The 26,673-nt window shown below is 40.5% G+C and overlaps 1 protein-coding gene across 1 annotated transcript in view; it reads right to left on the bottom strand.

The window, feature by feature from the left end:
• Window positions 1–1,402: 1,402 nt before the first annotated feature.
• LOC123990852 (potassium voltage-gated channel subfamily H member 5-like) overlaps window positions 1,403–26,673 on the bottom strand; it is a 116,424-nt gene continuing 91,153 nt past the window's right edge. The window contains 3 exon segments of the mRNA XM_046291778.1: window positions 1,403–3,464; window positions 21,283–21,479; window positions 23,125–23,377. Coding sequence (XP_046147734.1) covers window positions 2,331–3,464; window positions 21,283–21,479; window positions 23,125–23,377 — 1,584 coding nt within the window. The 3' untranslated portion in view covers window positions 1,403–2,330.

Raw genomic sequence — 26,673 nt, 5'->3', positions numbered from 1 at the left:
CCAATAAATGTCGTTCCACTTCATGATTGTGTCCCACTTGTTGTTGATTCTTCACAAAAAAATACAGTTTTATATCTTTATGTTTGAAGCCTGACATGTGGCAAAAGGTCGCAAAGTTCAAGGGGGGCGAATACTTTCGCAAGGCACTGTATGTCAACTTTCCAAAATGCATTCAATCAGTTGTGGACATGGTAACTCTACACAAAGTGGTAGCTAACAATATGATATGGTAAACAATGAGGATGCTTCCATTAATTTCCATCTGGGAAAATACATCTCAAGCACATGCATGAAAGTCCTCTCTATGCAAGCATAATCCACAAACAGTTTTGTATCTTTGTAAAATTGAAATTAACATTTTTGTATGAAACATTTTTAGTATAACGAAAAACTAAGGGGAGTGTATGGTTGAAATCACTTTGTATTAAAAACCTCTGCATTAAACAGCTTAGTAAGTTCTAACCACTACCATTTGGTCTATAATCATAACTAAATCATGTAATCACGCAATAATATCAAATTTAGAATACATTTGTGCTAATCATTATCCCATAAAGACTTACCTTAGGTCGGGTTTTTGATTCATCTCTACATGCATAGTTATAATGTGCTTGTAGTTTTTATAGTGTAGTCTGTAGTTTTTAGCTTCATTGTTCATTGTGTACGTACATACAGTATATTCTGTTTGTCTGCCTGCATATTCTATTTATTGCCTGTCTATATATTCTGTTTATTGTGGCAGCACCATTTCAAATCCCTGTTGCAAATAGTGGTGTCAGAATTTAGGGTGAGCTGTTGTAACTTCTCAATGGATATGTTCTGTGTCGGACTGTGATGTTATGCCTTTCATAGACTCCTGTTATGTCTACATCCTAAAAGAATGTTGCTTGTATAAAATAACTGTTGCTTAACATTATGATTGTATTATCACCTCCCACTATATAATGGACATGGAACCATTTACTCTTGGAGTTCTTCCCTGTGAAATCAGAGATACATCTCCCCTGCAGCTGTTTGATTAAATATTGTTCTATTATATCATTAAATCATATCTGCCTTAATCTTTGGATTGAGTTTTCCACAGCAAAATGTATTTTTTTGCGAATAAAGGTGATTCTGATTCTGTCAATTAGACAGTCACAGAGGCTATTTGCCTAAACAGGGCCTGTTTTCATGTCATTGATGTACTGAATATTTGATCAATTAAAACAGCTTTAGGTGTGTGTAGTGTTATACTATACCTGCGTATCAAGCATTTCTTTGTTTTGGGCCCACACTGGTAACCAACCTTCTGTCAATCAGGTTGAACATCTGATCAATATTTATTTATATTTATTTGTTTTACCTTTATTTAATCAGGTAAGTCAGTTAAGAACAAATTCTTATTTTCAATGACGGCCCCAATGACAGTGGGTTAACTGCCTGGTCAGGGGCAGAACGACAGATTTGTCAGCTCGGGGGTTTGAACTTGCCACCTTCTGGTTACTAGTCCAACACTCTAACCACTAGGCTACCCTGCCGCCCCATAATAAAACAGCTTTAGATCTTATAAAGTTGTGTAACCAGGAAGTCTACAAGATGATTATTGACTACTCTAAGCATTGCACTTTGCAATCACAATATGAATCAGTGATTTTCAATCTTCTGACCTACTAGTGGATCACGATATTAATCAGTGATTTACAACATTCTGACTTACTAATTGATCACGATATGAATCAGTGATTTACAACCTTCTGAACTACTAGGGGGCCTTCTGTCTGATTCTTATTGTCAGATTGTTCATTATTATATTGACAGATTGGAAAAATGGAAATCTTTCATTTCCAATTCAAATGCTAACTAAAGATTAACCATGATTAACCTAAATGAGGGAAGTTGCTAAATGAGGGAAGTTTTCTTCGGTAACATGTTTGTTTATGTGACCCAAGCTCTTACAAATGTCTTTACTGCTTAGCTGTTTGTGCTCGGTATAGAAGGTCTATAGACTGGACCTGGGAAGAGCAGACTCAATGTGAAAGTACATCAACAAAGTCAAAAACTGTTAAATCCCTGTGCTACTGTACTGAAGATACTGTACAGTCAAAAATATGTATCTTAAAATTATTTATGCATGCAGTCAACTGCATAAATGTACAAGCAATTGCAATCCAAAGGTTTCTTTAAAATATCTTTGGCAGGCCAGAATCCAGCTGGACATGCAAATGGTTATTTACACTAAAACAATTTCCCACCTAAAATCTGTGTCCAGTTTCCTCAAATTGTCCATTAAAGAAAAAGATTGGGCACGGAAGTTGGCGCAAATAAATACATCAATGTTTTTTTGTCATTCAAAAAGGTCCATTGTCTCTCTCAATGTCCGGTGTGACAGGTCTTGACACGGTGAAGATGTCCTGGCATTTGATCTTAGCCTTGGGAGTAGAGGTCTGCGGCAGTGAGAGCCTCCTTTTCTCAGACAGCAATCTGAGGATCTCACTAACTTGGGCTTCAAGTGTTGATAAACGACCACTCAGCATCTGGATATCTCCCTTCAGCTCCAGCTTGGCCTCCTGGAGAGTGGACTGAAGCAGCACCTGTTCAGACATGGGTTGGAAGGAGTGGCCAAGCACACCCACACTCCCAACCCCGAGGCTGTGTTCAAAAGGACTTCTCCCCATTGGACTCCGCTCATAGGGGCTTGGTGCGTCCCCTGCCCTGTCGATCCGAAGATCACTCTTGGTAATGCCACTGTCGCAGGAGTCTGTCTTGTGGAGTGCGCTCTTCTCGTCGCCCCCCTCTCCTGTGCTGCTGACGCCACCCCCACTGCTGCTCTCCCCACCTTCTGCCTCCTGGCTCTTGCTGTCATCAGTCAACTGTTCTGAGGATTGGGACACATCACCCCATTCCTCCTCTTCTTTCTGCTGTGGCCCTTCAGGTTCATCGGGGGCCAGTGGCACCGCCACTGTAGCATTCTTAAACCTCATCCAGCCTTGACCACCACCTCCACCCCTGGGCCGTACCAGACTGGTGACCCTCAGGCAGTTCTGGTCCACCACACTGGGCTTCAGCTCCTTGACCTCGTGACAACCAGTGTGAATGGGCTCCCCAGTGTGGACATAGGCCAGTGAACTCTGCAACGGGGTGATCTGGGAGACAGTAACTACACTGGAGCCACCGCTTGTAGTCCCTCCACCTGTGCCAGGTGCCCCATTCTGCATCGGGGAGCCATTTTGGTGCTGCAAGGGGTGAGTCTGACACTGTTGGTGTGGGAGATTGGTAAGGGGGTGGTGGTGCTCAACCTGAAGCCGGTTGCGCTCCAGGTCAGGCTGAGCATGGATTGGCATGCGAATCTCTTTCTGCTGCTTGAACTTCTGGAAGAGCTTGCGAACCGGGTGGTCAATAGGAATGGAGAGCATTACTTCATTCTTCTGCTGCCGGCGCTCTTCCTCCTCCTTCTTCACATCGGCGATCTTTCGGAAGATTATCTGCAGAGATATTGCGAGAGGAAGAGAGATCTATGCATAAGGACAGGCCGGTTGAATCAGAACATGCCTTAATCACAAGTATACTGTCTTGCATATACTACGCTTCTGGCAGGGCATGTTTTTCCGACCACCATACAATTAAAAATATAATGCTATAATTTAATGGGATGAACACAAAACATTAAAATTGTGATAAATATGTCGACAACTAGCAACTAAACGGAGCACCAAAACAACTCATGCATATACTGAACTGAGCAGTGTTACTGATTGCATGTTCACTTTATACAGTTTTGCCATTACTTGCAAATTAAAGCTAACATATAAACCTGAAGAGGCATAAACTTGTGCTGCATAGACCTAGAGAAAAACAAATCACTGTTAACAAAATAAGACTTAAGTTTATAGATGTTTCAGTATTAACGTCTAGCGACATTACAGACGGACACCAAATTGTATTGAGAGAAAAAAAAATGCACATCTATGATAGTTACAGATGTAGCAGATCTGTAATTTCCAATCACCGTATAGTGCACTGTCAATATTGTTGCACACAGTGTAAATCTGCTAGTAAACATCTCATGATAATGCTCACAATGCTGATGCACCTGACGTAAAATGAAAATGCAATCATAGCAAATGATAGATCATTTGATCAAATAACTGTTGAGATCAAATGTCACATATATATTTTGTTATATACACAATGGTAACACCTTGAGTTTAAACAATGAAAGACTGACACCTAGTGGCATATTTAATATGACATCAGCAACGTCTGATGACTCCCAATGTGACATCTGTGATAGGCTATTGGGTAATGCATATCTGATAGACATACATGTAATAAAATCGTGTTCACCCCCTTCTCTCCATCTCTGGACCCTTTTCACTCTGGGTTTCTGTGCTGCCCTTAATGATGCTTTGATTACATACAGTATTCATTTGTTGGTGTTAATACATTTTTCAGTCCTCTTACTGATAACCCAGGCAGGCATAACCAGACCAGCTTCACAAACTAGTGGGCACATAGTTGCTCCTTGGCTTTCTACTCTTTATACTATCGAGGATAAGAACACCTTCTCTAGGAACAATTTGTGTTTCAAATATTTTTATTAAACACACACAAGAATGGTGTATACAAGACAGGTATACCATTCTTATCTAAACATAAAAGAGCATACAGGAACAACAAGACCCAGAGTTCTGGGTGCAGAACAAATAATACAAAACACGACATACAAAACAAGGACACGTAGAAAGAAAGAGGTAAAATGCCCCCCCCCCCCCTTATTCCCCCCCCCCCCCCCCCCCCCCCTCCCAACTGCGCGGGTGGCAGGGCCAGCACATGCTGCCCAAAGGTAGATTAAAATATTACAATTGAGAGTGCGTTACTAAGTACAAATTCACAGCGCCGACTCGTCCAAGTAGGAGAGGAAAGGCTGCCAGATTTGATCAAATGTTGATCATTTATTGTTCAGAATATATCTAATTATTTCTAAGTGTACAGTGTTTGCCAGTTCACTGAGCCATAATTTGGTAGAGGGCGCTTTCCTCCTTTTCCAAAACAACAAGATTTGTTTTTTTGCCGAGATGAGACCGTACGAGATTAGTTGTTTTTGGGGGTTGGTTAGTCCGTTTAGGGACTCAGATACTCCCAGGATTATCAGAAGCGGGCCTGGATCTATTGAAGTCTCCAGAACTTCAGAGAGGATCCCAAAAATTCCACACCAATAACCCAATAGCCATGCAAGCTAGCGCATAGGGCAAAGCAGTGGAGTAGTGTACCCTGCGTAGCCTGACATTTATCACATGTAGGGGATGTGTCAGGAAATATCCTATGCAGTTTAGTTTTGGAATAGTGTAATCTGTGTAATACCTTGAATTGTATGAGACGATGTCTGGAATTAATGGAGCATGTGTGGATATACTCCAAGCTCTCTTCCCAGTCTGCCACCGAGATGTCAGTCCCTAGTTCTTCCTCCCATTTTGCCTTGATGGCATCTGTAGAAGGTGTGCTAACAGATTGAAAAGCATCATATAGACGCGATATCAGTTTATCTGAGGTGGGGCATATTTTTATGCATCTGTCAAACATGGAAGGTTTAGCATTCCCAAATGTTGGGAGGTGTTTTCTAACGTAGTCTCTAATTTGTAGATATCTGAAAAAATTACTTCTGGGAAGATTATAAGTTTCCCTCAGCAACTCAAAGGAAGCAAAGGTCCCTTCTATGTATAAATCCCCTATGGTACTTATCCCCAACTCTCCCCATCGCTCAAAGGTGTTATCAAGGTTAGAAGGGGCAAAGGAGGGATTCCTGGCGACAGGGAGCATGAATGACATTGGTCTAAGCTCAAAGTGGACTTTAATTTGCTTCCAGATTCAGACTGTGCTATGTATAATAGGATTGTTACAATAAAGTGACATCTCCAGATTGACAGGCAACAAAATCACAGCGCCAATAGAGAAGGGGTGACACTCCTCACGCTCCATACTAAGCCAGCTGGATGCCGGGAGTACGTCATCCAACAGAAACGTAACAATGCGGAGGTTAGCGGCCCAGTAATAAAATATAACATTTGGGAGAGACAATCCTCCTTCCATCTTGGATTTACAGAGGTGTTTTTTTACCTATCCTGTGTGTTTTATAATCCCAGATGAAAGGATTGATAAATGAGTCCAGTTGTTTATGAAAGGATTTAGGTATGAATACTGGGATGTTCTGATATAGGTAGAGCAGTTGTGGGAGGAAGACCATTTTAATGGCATTAATTCTTCTGAGCTGAGAAATTGGGAGAGTTCTCCAAAATAGTATGTTTGCTTTGAGTTTTGTATCAGAGAGGGGACATTCTCTTTAAATAGTAAGGAGTATTGTTTGGTAACTACAATTCCTAGGTAGGTAAATTTTTCTGAAGATAACTTAAATGGGAGATGTTCTAGCCAGGAGGTATTTTGCGACCGTATGGGCATTAATTCACTCTTGTTCCAATTTATTCTGTATCCCGAGAAGGTACCAAACAAATTGATCACATCAAGAATAGCTGGGATACTAGCCTGGGGTTCTGTTACGTAGAGGAGGATGTCATCTGCGTATAGGGAGATCTTATTTAGAGTATCTTTAGTATTATAGCCGTGTATTGCTGCATGAGATCTAATCGTCTGAGCGAGCGGTTCGATAATTAGGGCGAAGAGCATAGGCGACAGCGCACAACCCTGCCTTGTCCCCCCTGTTGAGGTTAAATCGGGGGCGACAATGATTGGTTAGTGAGTATTCTGGCACAGGGGTTCCTATATAAAAGCTGGATCCAATTTATGAACCTATCTCCAATATTACATTTCTGTAGGACCTTGAATAGATAAGACCACTCAACTTGGTCAAATGCCTTTTCGGCGTCAAGAGATATGACGGCAAGGTCCACGTTGGGTAACCTCTGAGAATACATAATATTGAAGAGGCGCCTGAGATTGAAGAATGAGTTTCTGTTAGGGATAAAGCCGGTCTGATCCGAATGGACCAATTTGCCAATTAAAGTGCTAAGCCTGTTAGCCAGAGTTTTTGCTAGAATCGTTTGGTCTGTATTAAGGAGAGATATTGGTCTGTATGACCGTACCTCTTCTGGATCTTTACCCTTCTTATGTATAACTGTAATGAACGCTTCGTCCAAAGTAGAAGGGAGAGCTCCATCCTCATTGGCCTGAACCAACAATTTGTGCAGGTAGGGAGAGAGCATGTTCCTGAATGTTTTATAGAATTCACCAGGGTATCCACCTGGGCCCGGGGTCTTGCCACTCTTTAGAGATTGTTTCTCGAATTTCATCAAGAGATTTTTCCTTATTCAGGAAGTTAGAATCTTCCTGGTTCAGGGCAGGAAGATTACAGTCCTCCAAAAATGTTTGCATAATTAAGGGGTTAGGATCCACTTTAGATGTATATAGAGTCTCATAAAACTGCCGGAATCTGTCATTGATGTATTTGGGGGAAGAGAGTAATTCCCCAGATGTAGATTTAACCCTGTGAATCATTCGGTCACTCACATTTTTTCGAAGTTGTCTGGCAAGTAATTTGTGTGGTTTGTCACCAAACTCAAAATATTTTTGCTTGGCATAGAGAAAAGATTTTGCAATTTTAGCTGAGAGAATCTGATTATATTCTAATTTTAAAGAGGGAATTTTTGTATGTTTCTCCATAGATGGGTGGCTAGCATTCTCCCTATCCAGTAAGTGAATTTGTCCCTCCAGTTCTTCCAGTTTTCCTCTGTTTTGCCTACTCCTGGCAGCCTGAAAGGAGATGATACAGCCTCTCAGATAAGCCTTCAGTGTTTCCCACAATAATGCTGGGGAGGTCTCTGTGTTGTTGTTGGTATCAAAGAAAAATGTAATTTGGTCTTTAAGATATTCACGGAATGTTGGTTCTGTGAGGAGCTGAGGATTCAACCTCCAGACCCTCTCGTTTGGTACAATGTCACCCAATCTCAGGGAGAAGGTGAGTGGACTGTGGTCCGAGATTATAATATCATGATACCTCACATTACAGGTATAGGGGAGTAGTCTAGAGTGGATTTCTCCTATTGCGATCACATACCGACCCTCTTTATCCGCAATAGTGGGTTTATGTAGAAAGGGAATTCCTTTCCGTACCAGAATCGCTGTGCTTCTCGTTTTGGCAGAGAAGTTAGAGTGATACACTTGCCCCACCCACCTACACTTAAGTCTGCTATGAGAGTTATTCTTCAGATGAGTTTCTTGCAAAAATATAATATCAGACGAGAGTGCTTTCAAGTGGGCTAGGACCTTGCCCCTCTTAATTGGTTCTTTAAACCCTTGACATTCCAGGAAGTGAATGTAAGCCCCGCCCTCCTCTCATTTGTAGTTCCTTTGGTGGCCTGCATACCATGTAACTTGATGAAAAGGTAAGAAAGCGCACCAAACCATCACGATCAGCATATGTAGCACCTACACCCGAGCAGTATCCAACCCACCCCTCCCCCTGCAAGCACCTTTACTTCCCACCCTGTTCCTCTAATTTCCCCAACACTTACCCCCCCATCAACCCACATTTAACAGGCATGTACAAACAGGAGAGAAAAAAAAGGAAAAATAAAAATAATAAACACATTGTCTGGCCGATGCCAAAAAAGCACGGCATGACCTCGAACAAGAGGTAAAACAAAAATAAAATCCCAACTATACGTTCACCTCTCACTATCCTATAACTTCTACTAACATATGAACTGAGGAGGCTCTCATGAGTTAAGTGTTCAGTTAGCATCTAATAAACCTAAACCGAATAAGTTGCAACTTAAACATATTGCGCATTTAAGCGTCATCCTGGGTCGATCCCAGAGATAAGCAAGATATAACCTCAAGATTATATTGCTAAGCACTGCCGGTCAAAAAATAAACCATCCGCAACCGACATAGTCAGCCGTACCTTTACATACTGTGGGTCAGGAGATCGGAACAAGGAATTGTTAAATTAAACGTTCCCCCCATAAAAAAATATGTTTAATAAAATATATATATACATACACACACATACATGCTTTGCCACATCAGGCGCATAATCCTCATATACACGAAATGGATGCCCTTTATGTGACAGGTTGCCCCTCATTCGAGCTTCACGCAGGATAAGATCCTTGGTCTTGAAACTGTGACAACAGATTACTGGGCGAGGACGTTGGCCCGGTCCAGGCACTGGGACAAGGGAGCGATGTGCGCGGTCCAGCTGGGGATCCGAATCCAAAACATCCGATCCCATTGCATCCTTCAATAGCTTGGCGAAGAAGTCGGTGGGGCGAGAGCCCGCCTCTACACCCTCTGCCAGACCAACAACGCGAAGGTTATTACGTCTGGATCGGCCCTCCAGGTCCACCACTTTCACAGAAAGCCTCTGCACAGTATCCCGCAATGACGTGCATAGCTTCTCTAACTCGTCGATCCTACCAACGTTGAATTCAGAAGCTTTCTCAAGGTCCACAATACTCTGGCCATGATTTCTTCTGTGCGGCAGTCCCGGGGAGTTGCGTTCCCGCAGATTGCTCAGGAAAAACAGACAAGTTTCTCACTACCAGTTGGAGGGCTGTTCATGGGGATTTGTCCCAGTCGTATGTGATAAATACCCACTTGGTCATGAATGCAGCACACTTCCATGGTAGTTTTTTTGTAACTTTATTCAACTAGGCAAGTCAGTTAAGAACACATTCTTATGACAGCCAACCGGGGAACAGTGGATTGATTGCCTTGTTCATGGGCAGAATGACAGATTTTTACCTTGTCAACTCGGGGATTCAATCAAGCAACCTTTCGTCCACTGGCCCAAAGCTCTAACCACTAGGCTACCTGCTGCCCCATTGACTCTCCCATTTAACTGCCCCTAATTGACACTTTTTTTGCTACAAGTTTTGAGTCCATTGGAGAGGATCATTTTGAGCAAAGTGAGGTGTAGAATCACTGATCTACAAATAGTATTCCCTGCCTAATAATAGATTTTGTGCAGTCAAGATTCGCAGAGCTATGCCTCCCCTGACCCCGCCAAACACACGCACACCAGGAGGCTGAAAGCAGTATGGGTCAGCCGCAGAACAGTGCCCGTGGAGCAGATTAGGTAGTTAAATGACTTGCTCAAGGGCAAAACGCAGAAGGTGGCACCTGAAACTCTGATTCCAGCAACCCTCCAGTTGCCAGCTCACTCCCGCCAAATTTGTCCTTGTCCGTTATTGGGTCCAAAACAGCAAAGCTCTGGTTACTGGCCTACTGAAATATCCAACAATTCACAGACGTGACATCTGTGATAGGATATTGAGTAATATATATCTGATGGGCGTACATATAGTGAAATTGTCTCCATCCTCTTTTTCTCCATCTTTGGACCCTTTTTGACTCTGGGTTTCTGTGCTGCCCTTAGTGATGCTTTGATTATATACAGTATTACTTAGATCAGTGCATTCGGAAAGTATTCAGACCCCTTGAGACTTTTATCATTTTGTTATGATACAGCCTTATTTCAAAATTGATTTGTTTTTTTCCTCATCAATCTAACAATACCCAATAATGATGAAGCGAAAACAGGTTTGTAAATGTATTACAAATAAAAATCAGAAATAACTTATTTACATAAGTATTCAGACCCTTTGCAATGAGACTCAAAATTGAGCTCAGGTGCATCCTGTTTCCATTGATCATCCTTGATATGTTTCTACAGCTTGACTGGGGTAAATTCAGTTGATTGGACATGATCTGGAAAGGCACACACCTGTCTATATATGGTCCCATAGTTGACAGTGCATGTCAGGGTACCCCAACAAATTCTGCAACATTGAAAGTCCCCAAGAACACAGTGGCCTCCATCATTTTTAAATGGAAGAAGTTTGGAACCACCAAGACTCTTCCTAAAGCTGGCTGCCTGGCCAAACTGAGCAATTGGGGGAGAAGGGACTTGGTCACCTTGATCAAGCTCTAGAGTTCCTCTATGGAGATGGTATAACTTTTCAGAAGGACAACCATCTCCATAGCACTCCACCAATCAGGCCTTTATGGTAGAGTGGCCAGCCAAAAGCCACTCCTCAGTAAAAGGCACATGACAGTCCGCTTGGTGTTTGCCAAACGGCACCTAAAGAACTCTCAGACCTTGAGAAACAAGATTCTCTGGTCTGATGAAGCCAAGATTGAACTCTTTGGCCTGAATGCCAAGTGTTACGTCTTGAGGACACCTGGCACCATCCCTACAGTGAAGCATTGTGATGGCAGCATCATGTTGTGGGGAGGTTTTTCAGTGGAAGGGACTGGGAGACTAGTCAGGATCGAGGCAAATATGAACGGAGCAAAGTACAGAGAGATTCGTTAAAAAAACCTGCTCCAGAGTGCTCAGGACTTCAGACTGGGGCAAAGGTTCACCTTCCAACGGGACAACAACCCTAAGCACACAGCTAAGACAATGCAGGAGTGGCTTTGGGACAAATCTCAATGTCCTTTAGTGGCCCAGTCAGAGCCCTGAATTGAACCCAATCGAACATCTCTGGAAAGACTTGAGAATAGCTGAGCAGCGACGCTCCCTATCCAACCTGACAGAGTTCGAGAGGATCTTCAGAGAAGAATGGGAGAAACTCCCCAAAGACAGGTGTGCCAAGCTTGTAGCATCATACCTAAGAAGCCTCGAGGCTTTAATCGCTACCAAACATGCTTCAACAAAGTACTGAGGAAAGAGTCTTAATATGTATGTAAATGTATTATTTCCGTTTTTTATTTTAAATACATTTGCAAAAAAATATAATACAATACTCCATATATATGTGTGTAGATTGATGAGGGACAACCCCAATTTAATCAATTTAGAATAAGGCTGTAATGTAACAAATGTGGAATAAGTCAAGGGGTCTGAATACTTCCCGAATACACTGTATAGCGTATTTTTCTTAAAGCTTGATGGTTGTTCAGGGAAGCATGGTTGTTCAGGGAAGGATGCAGCATAGTTGCTTAGCTTTGGAACATTCTCAGCACATTTAAGGAACTTAACGAAATAAATGTCATTACATTAACTGAACATTTCTTAAAAGTTCAAATGTGGTTACATTTCATTTAAATGTTGATAATGTTCTAGGAATATTCTCCCACTGGTTTGACATTGACAATGTTCTCAAATAGTTCAGAGAACTTTAAGAAACAATGTTCTTCTGTGGAAATGTCAGTACTTCAGCATAACCTTTCCTACAGGTTCTCTCATGATTCTATTTAAAGTCATGTTCTCAAATTGTTCAGAGAACGTTAACGTTCTATAAAAACACACAAGAAAACTTTTGTAAAGTTCAGAGAACGTTCTAAGAACATCATTTAAAAACATATACAGTACCAATCAAAAGTTTGGACACACCTACTCATTCAAGGGTTTTTCTTTATTTTTACTATTTTCTACATTGTAGAATACTAGTGAAGACATCAAACTATGAAATAACACATGGAATCACGCAGTAACCAAAAAAGTGTTAAACAAATCAAAATATATTTCATATTTGAGATTCCTCAACGTAGCCACCCTTTGCCTTGATGACAGCTTTGCACACTCTTGGCATTCTCTCAACCGGCTTCATGAGATAGTCACCTGGAATGCATTTCAAATAACAGATGTGCTTTGTTAAAAGTTAATTTGTGGAAATTCTTTCCTTCTTAATGCATTTGAGCCAATCTGTTGCATTGTAACAAGGTAGGGGGAGGGGAGTATGCAGAAGACAGCCCTATTTGGTAAAAGACAAAGTCCATATTATGACACGAACAGCTCAAATAAGCAAAGAGAAATGACAGCCCATCATTACTTTAAGACATGAAGGTCAGTCAATATGGACAATTTCAAGAACTTTGAAAGTTTCTTCAAGTGCAGTCCCAAAAACCATCAAGCGCTATGATGAAACTGGCTCTCATGAGGACTGCAACAGGAAAGGAAGACCCAGAGTTACCTCTGCTGCAGAGGATAAGTTCATTAGAGTGAACTGCACCTCAGATTGCAGCCCAGATGAATGCTTCACAGATTTCAAGTAACAGACACATCTCAACATCAACTGTTCAGAGGAGACTGTGTGAATCAGGCCTTCATGGTCGAATTTCTGCAAAGAAACCACTACTAAAGGACACCAATCAGAAGAAGAGACTTGCTTGACCCAAGAAACACGAGCAATGGACATTAGACAGGTGGAAATCTGTCCTTTGGTCTGATGAATCCAAATTTGAGATTATTGGTTCCAACCACCGTGTCATTTTAAGACGCAGAGTGAACGGATGATCTCCGCATGTGTGGTTCACACTGTGAAGCATGGAGGAGGAAGGGTGATGGTGTGGGGGTGCATTGCTGGTAACACGGATTTATTTAGAATTCAAGGCACATTTATGCAGCATGGCTACCACAACCTTCTACAGCGATACACCATCCCACCTGGTTTGCACTTAGTAGGACTATCAGTTGTTTTTCAACAGGGCAATGACCCAACACCTCCAGTCTGTGTAAGGGCTATTTTACCAAGAAGGAAAGTGATGGAGTGCTGCATAAGATGACCTGGCCTCCACAATCACCCGATCTAAACCCAATCAAGACTGTTGGAAAAGTATTCCAGGTGAAGCTGGTTGAGAGAATGCTGAGAGTGTGCAAAGCACTCATCAAGGCAAAGGGTGGCTACACCTTTTTTGGTACTACATGATTCCATATGTGTTATTTCATACTTTTGATGTCTTCACTTTTATTCTACAATTTAGAAAATGAAAAAAAAAATGAAAAAACCTTGAATGAGTAGGTGTGTCCAAACATTTGACTGGTACTGTCATATACATTTTGTTCTTAGTATGAATAGAACTCTCTATATCCTCCATATTGCCAAGTGTGTTAGATCCACACACTAATTATCCACACCTGATCTCAATGAGTGCTTGTTTCCTTTGAAATAGGTTCTGTTTGAATCAGGGCTGACCCCATTTAGTCGACTGGTTGATTGTTTGGTCGATAGGCTGTTGGTCGGCCGAGATTTTCTTTAGTAGAGTGGTCACAAATGTATTTATTTTTCATCGCACACGCGTCAAGTGTCTGATTCGTGCCTAGAATAATCCATTGCAGAGGCCACGGGGAAGGCACAGTCCGGCCACGTTGTGTGCGAGAGCATTGCAAATTATTATTATACCAAATATACAAATATGTATTTATTTATTTTTACTATAGACATAGGCAACTTAACATTTCACAGACATGGATCCACTAAACTAGACATGACGTTGGCTAGGACTTAATACCCAGCCAACATAAAAAATATGAATAAAGACAAAAACCACCACCTCAGTCATGCATACATTTCAACAAACATTAAAGATATCATACATGTTCCCTCAGTTTCCACACCCATCTTGTTGCTGCCATACGGCATAGAGTAGCCCACTTTTTTTCAATATTAAATAATAATGCATTTGATTCATCCACTGTCTTAACAATGATGGATAATTTGATTTCCAGTTAAGTAAATGTTTTTTTTTATTGCAGAGAAAAGAATGGTCCATTCCAATGGGTAGCTCATCGCAACCTCACATGCCATGTCTTGAAATATGCAGATAGACGGATAAAAATTTACACTGCAACACTTCTGATAGCCAACTTTCTAACTCCGCCCATAACTTTTGGACTTTATAGCACTCCCATGAATTATTGAGTCATTGCTTGACTCAACTGCCTTTGTGCTATAGAATTTGTGAATTTTGTCTCTTGTATAATACATTCGGTACATTCGTTTATACTGGATTAAACATACATTTTCGTTAAGTGTAATTTCGTTAATTATGTTCTATCACTCCCTCCATCATCGGATGGGGCCACAGTGTCTCCTAACCCCTCCTATCTCAGCCTCCAGTATTTATGCTGCAGTAGTTTAAATGTCGGGGGGCTAGGGTCAGTCTGTTATATCTGGAGTATTTCTCCTGTCTTATCCGGTGTCCTGTGTGAATTTAAGTATGCTCTCTCTAATTCTCTCTTTTTTTCTTTCTTTCTCTATCTCGGAGGACCTGAGCCCTAGGACCATGCCTCAGGACTACCTGGCATGATGACTCCTTGTTGTTCCCAGTCCACCTGGCTGTGCTGCTGCTCCAGTTTCGACTGTTCTGCCTGCGGCTATGGAACCCTGGCCTGTTCACTGTGATTACTATTATTTGACCATGCTGGTCATTTATGAACATTTGAACATCTTGGCCATGTTCTGTTATAATCTCCACCATAGCCTGGTTCCTCTCTAGGTTTCTTCCTAGGTTTTGGCCTTTCTAGGGAGTTTTTCCTCGCCACCGTGCTTCTACACCTGCATTGCTTTCTGTTTGGGGTTTTAGGCTGGGTTTCTGTACAGCACTTTGATATATCAGCTGATGTAAGAAGGGCTATATAAATACATTTGATTTGATTTGATCTTGCGCCAGTATCAGTTATTTTTTAAATATTGTTTCCAATATAGGTTTGCAAGGTTTTGTATATCTCACATATCATATGAGTATTATTTTCTGACTGAAATAGGATTCCCTCAACATTGCTCTGATGTTCAAAAGATTTCAGATCTACATTTCGTGATAACATTTTTAAGTTTCATGATTTAGAAAATGTCTACATTGATCAGTCCAAAATAGCTTTTGAATTCTGTAATAAAAATAATTGTATTTCCTATTGTTTCATATAATTAGATCTGTTTTTATGTTGTTGAGTAATGGAATAAAGTTATCTTTATATATGTGTTGTTTGTTCTCACTTATTTCACATCTTAAATATTTGTTGTGATCCCCTTAAGGATTGCTTTAGATAATGAGTGATTTTTCCTATTGCCGTTATTTACGTTTTTTTCCAAATACATTTTATATTATGATATTTTAGAGTATTCTGGTAATATTTATATTGAGGGGGGCATTGAGTTTTCAATATTAGTCAGGTATATCAGGAGATCATCAGCAAATACATTTAGTTTATATTCATGTTTACCAATACTGATACCTGTTATGTTTGTGTCCTGTCTAATTCTTTCTGCTAGCGGTTTAATTGCAAGTGCAGACGGGAGGGGGGAGAGAGGACATCCCTGTCGTGTGCTCCTTTCTAAAGCTAATCAGATCATGTATTATTTGTATATATTTTTGCTTTAGGATATTTAGATAATATTTTAATTAAATGTATTTTTGAAAGCTGGAAAGTTGAAGGCTTCTGAAGTTTTGAAATGAAATGGCCATTCAAGACAGTCAAAAGCCTTTTCAGCATCAACAGCCATTATTTATATATCTACATCTGTTTTTTTAGCTTATTGTATTATACTGAACATGTCCTTGTATTTGTTCGCAAGTGTCTATTTTTAATAAACCCTATTTGATTAATATGTATCAAGTCTGGTAAGAACTTTGCCATTCTGTTTGATACATGGAATTAGGAAGCACTGAATTGAGTGACGTGTTGTCAAATATTTTGTCCCAGAATGTTGAATAAAATTCCATGGGAAAGCTGTCCATACCTGGTCTTTTTCTCTGCATGAATATTTTAACAGTGTCTAATATTTTGTTATGATTGATTTATATTTTTAGTGATTTGTTTTTGTCTGCTGATAGTTGCTTCAGGGTTGTTGAGTCTAAGAAAGTTGTAGGATCAGTCCAACTGTTGTTTAATTCAGATTTACAGTATATAGACTTTCATAGAAGCATTGTTGTTTCTAATTAAAGCATTTCTATCCTTATATTTGAAAATTATAACTGGTTTGACGTGTATTCGTTTTGTGAGGGCTGTGAGGTGTTTATGTAACGGCCGTTGGTGGTGGAAGAAGGTGAGGACCAATGTGCAGCGTGGTAAGTGTCCATCTTTTTAATAAAGTAAATGAACACTGAACAAAAACAACAAAGTGAACGAAACCGAAACAGTTCTGTCTGGTGCCGATACAAACACTCAACAGAAAACAATCACCCACACCACACAGGTGGGAAAAGGCTACCTAAGTATGATTCTCAATCAGAGACAACTAACGACACCTGCCTCTGATTGAGAACCATACCAGTCCAAACACAAAAACACCACATAGAAAAAGGAACAAAGACAACCCACCCAACTCACACCCCGAACATACTAAAACAACGACATAACAAAAGAACTAAGGTCAGAACGTGACAGTTTACCAGGTTTATTTGCCATTCAATTGTGTGCTTTATATGAATTTAACCTGTAGTTGTTGGCTCTCTTCAAATAAAATATTATATTCTTTCTTAAGTTCAGAAATGGTATTTTCTTCTTTACCTTGTAAATATTTTTTATGGGCCTTTTCTAAATTGGTGATTTATTTTTCATTCATTTTCATTTCTAACTCAGAATATATTATCATTACCCTTACGTATGCATACAAAATTATGTCGGGGGTCAGTTTTTCTCTGTCCTCTGTCTACATTTGTAATGGTAAAGTAATTTTTTTTTTTTGCATATTTTGTAAATGTCGGGTCTTGAAGATGTGTTCTGTTCATTCTCCATATGTCACTAATTGTATTTTCTGTTGGTGTAGTTATACATGATGCAGGAGAATTTTCTGATATCACTAAGTCATGGACTTTTTAACCCAGTATATTGTTGAGTGCATTTTTGGAAAGATTTTTTTAGTCAATTCTTGAATAGATTTTCTTACTTTGAGAAAAAAATAAGTAGTCTTTTGTAGTTGAGAATAGTAATCTCCAGGTGTCCTGTAGGCCTGCCACTTAAGGCCTGCCACTTAAGGCCTGCCACTTAAGGCCTGCCACTTAATACCTTGTCAATGAAAGTATATTGGCTGGTGGGGAGAGTGGGTGCACCGAAAGGCCAGAGTGAGATGAGTTGAGAGGCACCACATAACGTGTCTGATGCCCTCCCAGCTACCCCGTCCTAATCCCTCGGATAGAGCACATCTCCACTCTAAGCAATGACCACCATTAGATCTTAGCTATAATGGAAAAAAATGAATAATAAAGACTCGCCGTCCTCTCGTAATCGGGCCAGAACTAATTCATTTTACAGAAGGTTTGCAAGTCACAAAAATCAACATAATTACATTGTAGTATAGATACATCCTTCTTTTCGCCCTCTCCCAAGTCAAGCGTATCCTTCTCCACCTCCCCCTCCCAGTTTTCCTCCCCCTTTATCTCACCTAAGCTGAGCTTCCCCTCTTCCCTAACTGGATCAAGTACCCTCCCCCTTCCTCCCCCACCGCCTTACCCACCCAAACCACACATACAACGGCACACACATACACTTGAGAGAGTATTTTATCTTTCTGTAATAGAGACCATGTAATATCTAACAAAAGGTTTTTTTTCATTTAATTATCTCTTATGCTTTATTTGTTGGTCCTAGATGCTTCCACTTCACAATAACAGCACTTACAGTTGACCGGGGCAGCTCTAGCAGGGCAGAAATTTTACAAACAGACTTGTTAGAAAGGTGCATCCTATGACGGTGCCCCATTAAAGTCACTGAGCACTTCATTAAGGTCATTCAACTACCAGTGTTAGTCTGTGGAGTTTGCATGGCTGTTTGCCTCGATTTGATATACCTGTTAGCAACGGGTGTGGCTGAAATAGCCGAATACACTAATTTGAAGGGGTGTCCATATACTTTTGTATATATAGTGTATCTTAAAATGTTCAGTGATGTAGAATTCACTACCAAATGAGCCTGGCGTGCCAGAGATGTTAAAGATGTTAAAATATTCACAGGATTGTGGTAAGAATGTGTCAGAATTGCTTATTTCTGAAGATGTTATTTCGTCCCATCTGTGATTGTAAAAAAAAAAATTTAAACTCTCCAGAGTGGCACAGTGGTCTAAGGCACTGCATCGCAGTGCTGAAGCACCACTACAGCCAGGGTTTCGATCCCGGAACAGCTTGCCCCTCAGTGACGGCCAGCAGCAGCAGCTCCGCCTCCATGGTTAGATGGGCCATGCGAACATTGCTTGGATTGTTTTGCCAGCTATTTGCTATGAGGGAGAACTGCCCAAATGAAATTAGAAGATTTTCATAGCATAAATTATAATAGCACAATATGTAAATAGACCATCTTGAAGGTGCTTAAATGTGCATCACTTCAGTCAGAACTTCTGGGTCTGTTCTAGTCTCCATCCCAATGAGGCTCTTGTGCCTGACGGTTTACTTCCTCAAGCAAAAAACAAATTGTTATCAACTTCCAAAGAAACAATCTTAACAGTCATGGGAGCATGGGACCTGATAAACTGGACAACTAGATCCAACAAGAGTCAAAGGAAAGAGGACAAGGGATACCCTAGCTAGAACCTTCTCGCGAATGAAAAAGCATGGCAAATTTTGCTTCCCCGTGTTTTTCATCAGGTTCTACTGAAGGTGATCAGGCCACATGTTGTGTGGACTAAAACAGCATAAAACAGGGTTTATCACAAAGCATGATGAAATGAATTAGCCAGATACAGTCATTTTGGAAACATTGATAAATAGTTTGATCTTTTTTTGGGTCAAATTAACCTTTGATAAGCATAGCTGAAGCTTGCTAGCTAGTCTTTCTAAACTAAACTTGCTAGCTAGTCTTTCTAGACTAAATCTGGAAATATAAAATAATTTATGAATGAAAGTTAACTGGCGAGCGCATCATACTTTGTGACATTATGTTAACTAGCTATCCCCAGTTAGACAATGTATTTTCACTTATTGCATCTGCATGCTTGTTGCGTTCACCCTGGTTTCCACTAGTTACCATAAGCACAAAGTCAAAATTGGCTAAATCGTAAAAATGAATGAAAACAAAAGTTACCTTTTTGGTCTTAATTTAAGGTTAGGCATAAGGTTAGCAGTGTGGTTAATATTAGGGTTAAAGTTAGGGTTAGGTTTAAAATCAGATTTTAAGAAAATACATTGTAGAAATATGAGGGCTATATGACTTGGTAGCAGTAGTAACTAGTGCAAACTGTTCTTCATGGTGCTGGCTGCTCCTTCTAAATAGTATAATTTAATCTGTTCAAAAAAGTGACAGCATGTGCAGCAGTCATTCGGTTTTTGACATACACCTCCCGCGCTGGGAATTCAGCCAATTAGAGGCCGCAGTTGTCAATGTAAATATCCATTTTATATGTTTGAAGATTCAATTTTGAGTTGTAAAATTCCATAGGAATGAATATCGTAACACATAATTACTCAAAATTAAAATATATTCTTACAATGGGACCATAGCAGATTGGTCTGATACTAGAATACTAAATGTATCAAGTAATATAATTGGCCTCAATAAACCCAACATGGGATTTTACTACATTATAATGGAATGTATGGAGCAGGTTTAATCAAATCAAAGTTTAATGGTGGCGTACACAGTTAAGCATATGTTAAAGTGGGTGCAGCGAAATGGTCGTGTTACTAGCTCCTAACAGTGCAGCAAAAATGTAAAATTAGTGCACAAATAATCATCAAGAATGTCATAACGAATCCAGTTGACAACCCAAATATCTGTCACGCCCTGATCTGTTTTACCTGTCCTTGTGATTGTCTCCACCCCCTCCAGGTGTCGCTGATTTTCCCCAGTGTATTTATCCCTGTGTTTCCTGTCTCTCTGTGCCAGTTCGTCTTGTATGATTTTCCAAGTCAACCAGCATTTTTCCCGTTCTCCTGCTTTTTGCTATTCTCCTTTTTCTAGTCCTCCCGGGTATGACCCTTGCCTGTTTCTGGACTTTGTACCCGCCTGCCTGACCATTCTGCCTGCCTTGACCACGAGCCTGTCTGCCACTTTGTACCTCCTGGACTCTGATCTGGTTTTGACCTTTTGCCTGTCCACAACCATTCTCTTGCCTACTCCTTTTGGATTAATACACATTGTAAGACTCCAACCATCTGCCTCCTGTGTCTGCATCTGGGTCTCACCATGTGTCATGATAATATCACTGTTTCAGTAATTGAAATGCAATCTATGCATATATACACCAAAAATATATACTAAGAATAACACAGAATAGTTTTACGTTACAGTGAGCTATGTTGAGAATCCAGTGTATAAATAAGCAGTGAAACAAAATGCAAGTAGTAGATACAGTGCATTCGGAAAGTATTCAGACACCTTGACTTTTTCCACATTTTGTTACTAGTTCAGCCTAAGTCACTCAAACTTCATAATGTGGTTACATTTTTTTTAAACAGTTTTGATTTTCTCATAACAATCTTCTGTAAGGGAGAGAAATGAAACAATGGAAGCACATTCATGCATGCCCCCCCCGCCAACACATTGCAATATAGAACGTTCTACCAGCTGAGATAGGAATCGGGTGTGCTGCTGTCTTGTCTGTTGTGTTAATGAATGTGCATATTCCTTACCCGTTTGCGTAAATTGCAGGTGAGAATTAGGTTGCGGGAGAATGTGTTGGCAAAAGCCGTGTAGAACTCCAACACCTTCAGCAGAGCATCTCGCCGAATTACGTGCAAGTCGCAGTAGGTGAGAGCCCGAACATTGGCACAAGCATGTGCCAGATTGGCTTCCTTCCAGAAGACATCCCCAAACACATCTCCCTTACCTGGGGAACAGGAAAAGTAGCATTACTTTGGAAAAAAAACACCCCAAAACTATTTGTTACTAGTTAGGTTTCCCTGCAATTGGTGACAGATTTTCATGCGAATATTCTAAAATTGGCATAAAGAAAATATGCAAATTCTCCCACCAGTGGTGTTTTTCCATCACACTGACTTTTTGCTGAAAAAACCAGTACCTGATGATGTAATGCACACAAATGTCAAAATCTAATGTTCAATGTGTAATATCGTCACAAAAACTGTTGCATTAATTAGCAAATGTGCCTACTCTGACAAATGATCTGTTTGCATTTAGAAAATGAATTGGTTAGTGTCATCAACAAAGTAACTTAAGGAAAAGTGTTGCTTTGCCACCCTCTCCAGCCTTTCAAACTTAAAGGCCTGGTGCAGTCAAACACATTAATAGACCAATAAGAAACAGCGTTCCAAACCTCTCTGGAAATAACATTTTGTCTTCAGTTTTCTCCTCCCTGCTCAGGCCACTCTAAGAGCAAAATTCTTGCTTGAGAAATGGTTCTTTGCTCAGAAGCTATTTTTGTTTCTACTTAATTGTTACCCATAAATGATTTGATATTGAGATAAAAACAGCGGGATTGGGCCTTTAAGCACAATGACAGAGCAAAGCGATTGTTGTGTGTGTAGTTATTCCACAATTCAAAATCTAGAAAAAACTTGGTAGAGGGAACACTTCAGGGAGTTTTAAAGGTAACTCATGCAAGGAAGATTCCCTGCTGTTCTATGGTTAAAAATCAAATTCATAGGCAGTGTTTAAAAAGCTGTTCGCCGGCATAAAACACAACATTTAAAAAACAATCTGGTTACTTTGATTAATCCATCAGTGACAAGCAAATACATCTACAGACAGACAGCAACAATACAGTACACAGTCGGCTCGAGTGGTCTAATCACCGTAATCAGTGGCTTTTTAACCGATTGTGTTCAAAGCCAGCGAACATTGGGGCAGTTCACCAAAATTACACATTGGTTTCCTTACCCTGTAAGCAGTCTATGGACAAGGTATGACAGCAGGTATAGCAGCATTTTCTAATTTCATGTCCAAATTATCCTAAAGTATATCAAATTGATTATGTAGCTCAATGAAGTTACTTATTTTCATCTGGACAATGTGTGCCACAAATTGTAAAACGTTAGCTTTTGGAACAGTGGCCAGATTGGCGCACCTCGCATGAGCTACAGTTAAACACGCTGAAGTGTTCCCCCTTACCTTTGGTATTCGTAACTGATGTGTATTTTGTATTCTGCAGAGATTATTTTAAAAATAGACCTTTGTCTCAACATGACTCCCTGTCAAAATAAAGAAATACATATATTTTTTTATAAAACATAGCTCTCTCTCATACCTTGTCAATAGACAGCTTACAAGGTAAGGACATTTGGGTGAACTATCCCTTTAAACACTGCTGAACTTTGCCTTGAGAGCATAGTATAACTGTCCTTCCCTATAATAACAAAAATCGATCTATTGCTTCAAAATGTCAATTTCATAGATTGTCATTCAATGAGCAGCACTATCAGGGTATTGTAAGACAAACATACGGGCCCCTCTCAGTTGAATCCTTAATTGATTCAGAATTAATCAGGGGTGCCACAGACCCCAGCGGTGCTTACCTAGAATGGCGATGACCTCGTCGTCCTGAATAACTTCCAATGACCCGGATACTACAAAGCAAAGGGTGTCCACACTTTCGCCAGCGTGGAATATGAGGTCCCCTGGGGCGCAGTGTGTGGTTTGGAACTCAACCGCTAGAGAGCGCAAGCAGCCATCACTGGCTAGTCGAAATGCTGGGTGCTCATTGAACACCTGTCTATTAAGGTGGACACAGATGTCTGCTCGCATATCTTTGGGACAGATTGACAGGACCTAAAAGGGAGGATACAAGAGCACAATTTGGTCACACTAACACTGGGAAGTTACAGAGCATCTTCAACAAGAGCAAGCTCAAAAATGATAAATAAGCTATAAGTCAGGGGTGTCTAATTTATATTGCTCCAGGGGCCGCATTTGTGGCTTGCCACCAAACTGTAAAAACAAATACTCCTGTGTCTATTATTTTGGGGATTTTCAATGCTCCCTGACTGTTTAGATTTTTTAGTGCTTGTTAGAGGCTGAGACACAGTGAATAGATATACTGTATGATTCCCTGATATTACACACTGAAGCCTGTAGATTTTACTATGTTGGTGGGAATCACCTTGGCGTGTTCCATATTACCAAACCAGTCTTGAAAAGAAAACAGTTCAATTCAAGCAAGTTTATAGAACAGTGACTGGTGTAACTGTAACTGACTTTAAATGTACCTTTCGTATTGAGCGGGAACATTGCCTTTAAAAGCTGCATTGTTGACAGCTTTATAGACTGAATCCCAGCCTATGTTTTTTTTAAATTATTCAATGGAATCCCAGTGTCCTCATGTTGTAAAACCTATATTTACAGTTATTGATAGTAAAGTTGCAGGAAAGTAGCGCCCAAAAATTAATTTGTTACAGACCTGGGTTCAATTACTACAATATTTGAAATAATCAAAAATACCTTAGCTGTGTTTGATTGAGATTGCCTAGACCAGGGGTAAGCAACAGGTGGGAATTCAGCAATAAAACTTTTTTTGGGGGGGGAAGTCTGTTCCCAAGTATTGCCACAAATTAAAAAAGAGACATTTGATTCTAGCTCTGAGTCTCTACTGTTATCCAATGTAAAAAAAAAAAAAAACCTTTTCAAATTTTGCAACATAGGACTGAATCCAGGTGGTGGGTCACACATCTTAGGTAATTGAGAATTTTCTTAAATGGAGGCCACAGATGCTCAAATCTAAGATCATTTTAATAGCCTCCTTAGTTTTTATTGATCTGTACAATATATTAAATACTTTTGCTTAGTTTCCAGCATTCAAAATAATAGATTGATCTCTTTAAATCAGCAAAACATGTCACTACAACTTTACTTATCACGACTGGACAATTTGCCTGCCCTAAGTACTATAAACAATGTATAAACATTAAGTGGCAATATGTTACTTTTTTGGCGACCTGACCAAATTTTCATAGAATTGTGAGTTATAGATCTATCATTCTCATTGAAAGCAAGTCTAAAAAGCAGTAGATCTGTTCTATGTGCGCTACTCCTATGCTTTCAGTTCTTAAGTTTTTAGTTTATTTTGTCACATAAACTGAAATTAGGCAAACTATTCGAGTTTTAGCAACCAGGAAATGGCAGAGCGATTTTTGTACATAGCAACTTTAATATATGACATGACATATCACATTTATTGTTTTGCAGTGTATAAACAGTTCAATATTTTCATTAATAAACAGTTCAATATAAACAAAAACACGTATGATGGGTAACTAAACTCAGCTAAAAAAGAAATGTCCCTTTTTCAGGACCCTGTTTTCAAAGATAATTCGGAAAAACTTCACAGATCATCATTGTAAAGGGTTGAAACACTGTTTCCCATGCTTGTTCAATGAACCATAAACAATTAATGAACATGCACCCGTGGAACGGTCGTTAAGCCACTAACAGCTTACAGACGGTAGGCAATTAAGGTCACAGTTATGAAAACTTAGGACACTAAAGAGGCCTTTCTACTGACTCTGAAAAACACCAAAAGAAAGATGCCCAGGGTCCCTGCTCATCAGCATGAATGTGCCTAAGGCATGCTGCAAGAAGGCATGAGGACTGCAGATGTGGCCAGGGCAATAAATTGCAATGTCCGTACTGTGAGACGCCTAAGACAGCGCTACAGGGAGACAGGACGGACAGCTGATCATCCTCGCTGTGGCAGACCATTTGTAACAACACCTGCACAGGATCAGTACATCCGAACATCACACCTGTGGGACAGATACAGGATGGCAACAACAGCTGCCCGAGTTACACTAGGAACGCACAAGCCCTCCGTCAGTGCTCAGACTGTCTGCAATAGGCTGAGAGAGGCTGGACTGAGGGCTTGTAGGCCTGTTGTAAGGTAGGTCCTCACCAGACATCACCGGCAACAACATCGCCTATGGGCACAAACCCACCGTCGCTGGACCAGACAGGACTGGCAAAAAAGTGCTCTTCACTGACGAGTAGCGGTTTTGTCTCACCAGTGGTGATGGTCGGATTCACATTTATCATTGAAGGAATGAGCGTTACACCGAGGCCTGTACTCTGGAGCGGGAAGGATTTGAAGGTGGAGGGTCCGTCATGGTCTGGGGTGGTGTGTCACAGCATCATCAGACTGAGCTTGTTGTCATTGTAGGCAAACTCAACGCTGTGCGTTACAGGGAAGACATCCTCCTCCCTTCCTGCAGGCTCATCCTGACATACTGCTCGTTCTGTGTGTGATTTCCTGCAAGACAGGAATGTCAGTGTTCTACCATGATCAGTGAAAAGCCCGGATCTCATTCCCATTGAGCACATCTGGGACCTGTTGGATCGGAGGGTGAGGGCTAGGGCCATTCCCCCCAGAAATGTCCAGGAACTTGCATGTGCCTTGGTGGAAGAGTGGGGTAACATCTCACAGCAAGAACTGGAAAATCTGGTGCAGTCCACGAGGAGGAGATGCACTGCAGTACTTAATGCAGCTGGTGGCCACACCAGATACTGACTGTTACTTTTGATTTTGATCCCCCCTTTGTTCAGGGACACATTATTCCATTTATCTTAGTCACATGTCTGTGGGACTTGTTCAGTTTATGTCTCAGTTGTTGAATCTTGTTATACAAGAATTATACAAGAATCATGACATACAAATATTTACACATGTTAAGTTTGCTAAAAATAAGCATAGCTGACAGTAAGAGGACGTTTCTTTTTTTGCTGAGTTTATTTATAATTTGAAAGTATTTTTCATGGTTGTAAAGGCGAGGGATGCAAATGCCACAGCAATTCAAGAAAATCCCATTTATTTCTGGAATTATTCCTAAAGTTTGGAAAGCAGGACATGTATTTCCTCGGCACAAGGGCGGGAACCCTCTTGACCTAAACATCTACCGCCCTATATCAAAGCTTTCATGTTTGACAAAAATATTAGAAGCATTGATACTCTCAACTTCTCTCCTTGATATTTTTTTGTTACCCCCTTTTCTCCCCAATTGCTCTATATCCAATTGGTAGTTACAGTCTTGTCCCATCATAAACAACTCCCAATAGGACTCGGGAGAAGCGAAAGTTGA

Source organism: Oncorhynchus gorbuscha, linkage group LG12, assembly GCF_021184085.1.
Source record: "Oncorhynchus gorbuscha isolate QuinsamMale2020 ecotype Even-year linkage group LG12, OgorEven_v1.0, whole genome shotgun sequence".
In the NCBI taxonomy this organism is placed as follows: domain Eukaryota; kingdom Metazoa; phylum Chordata; class Actinopteri; order Salmoniformes; family Salmonidae; genus Oncorhynchus; species Oncorhynchus gorbuscha.
Note: the sequence above shows the minus strand (reverse complement) of the source record. Positions and strands in the feature narration are given on the sequence as shown.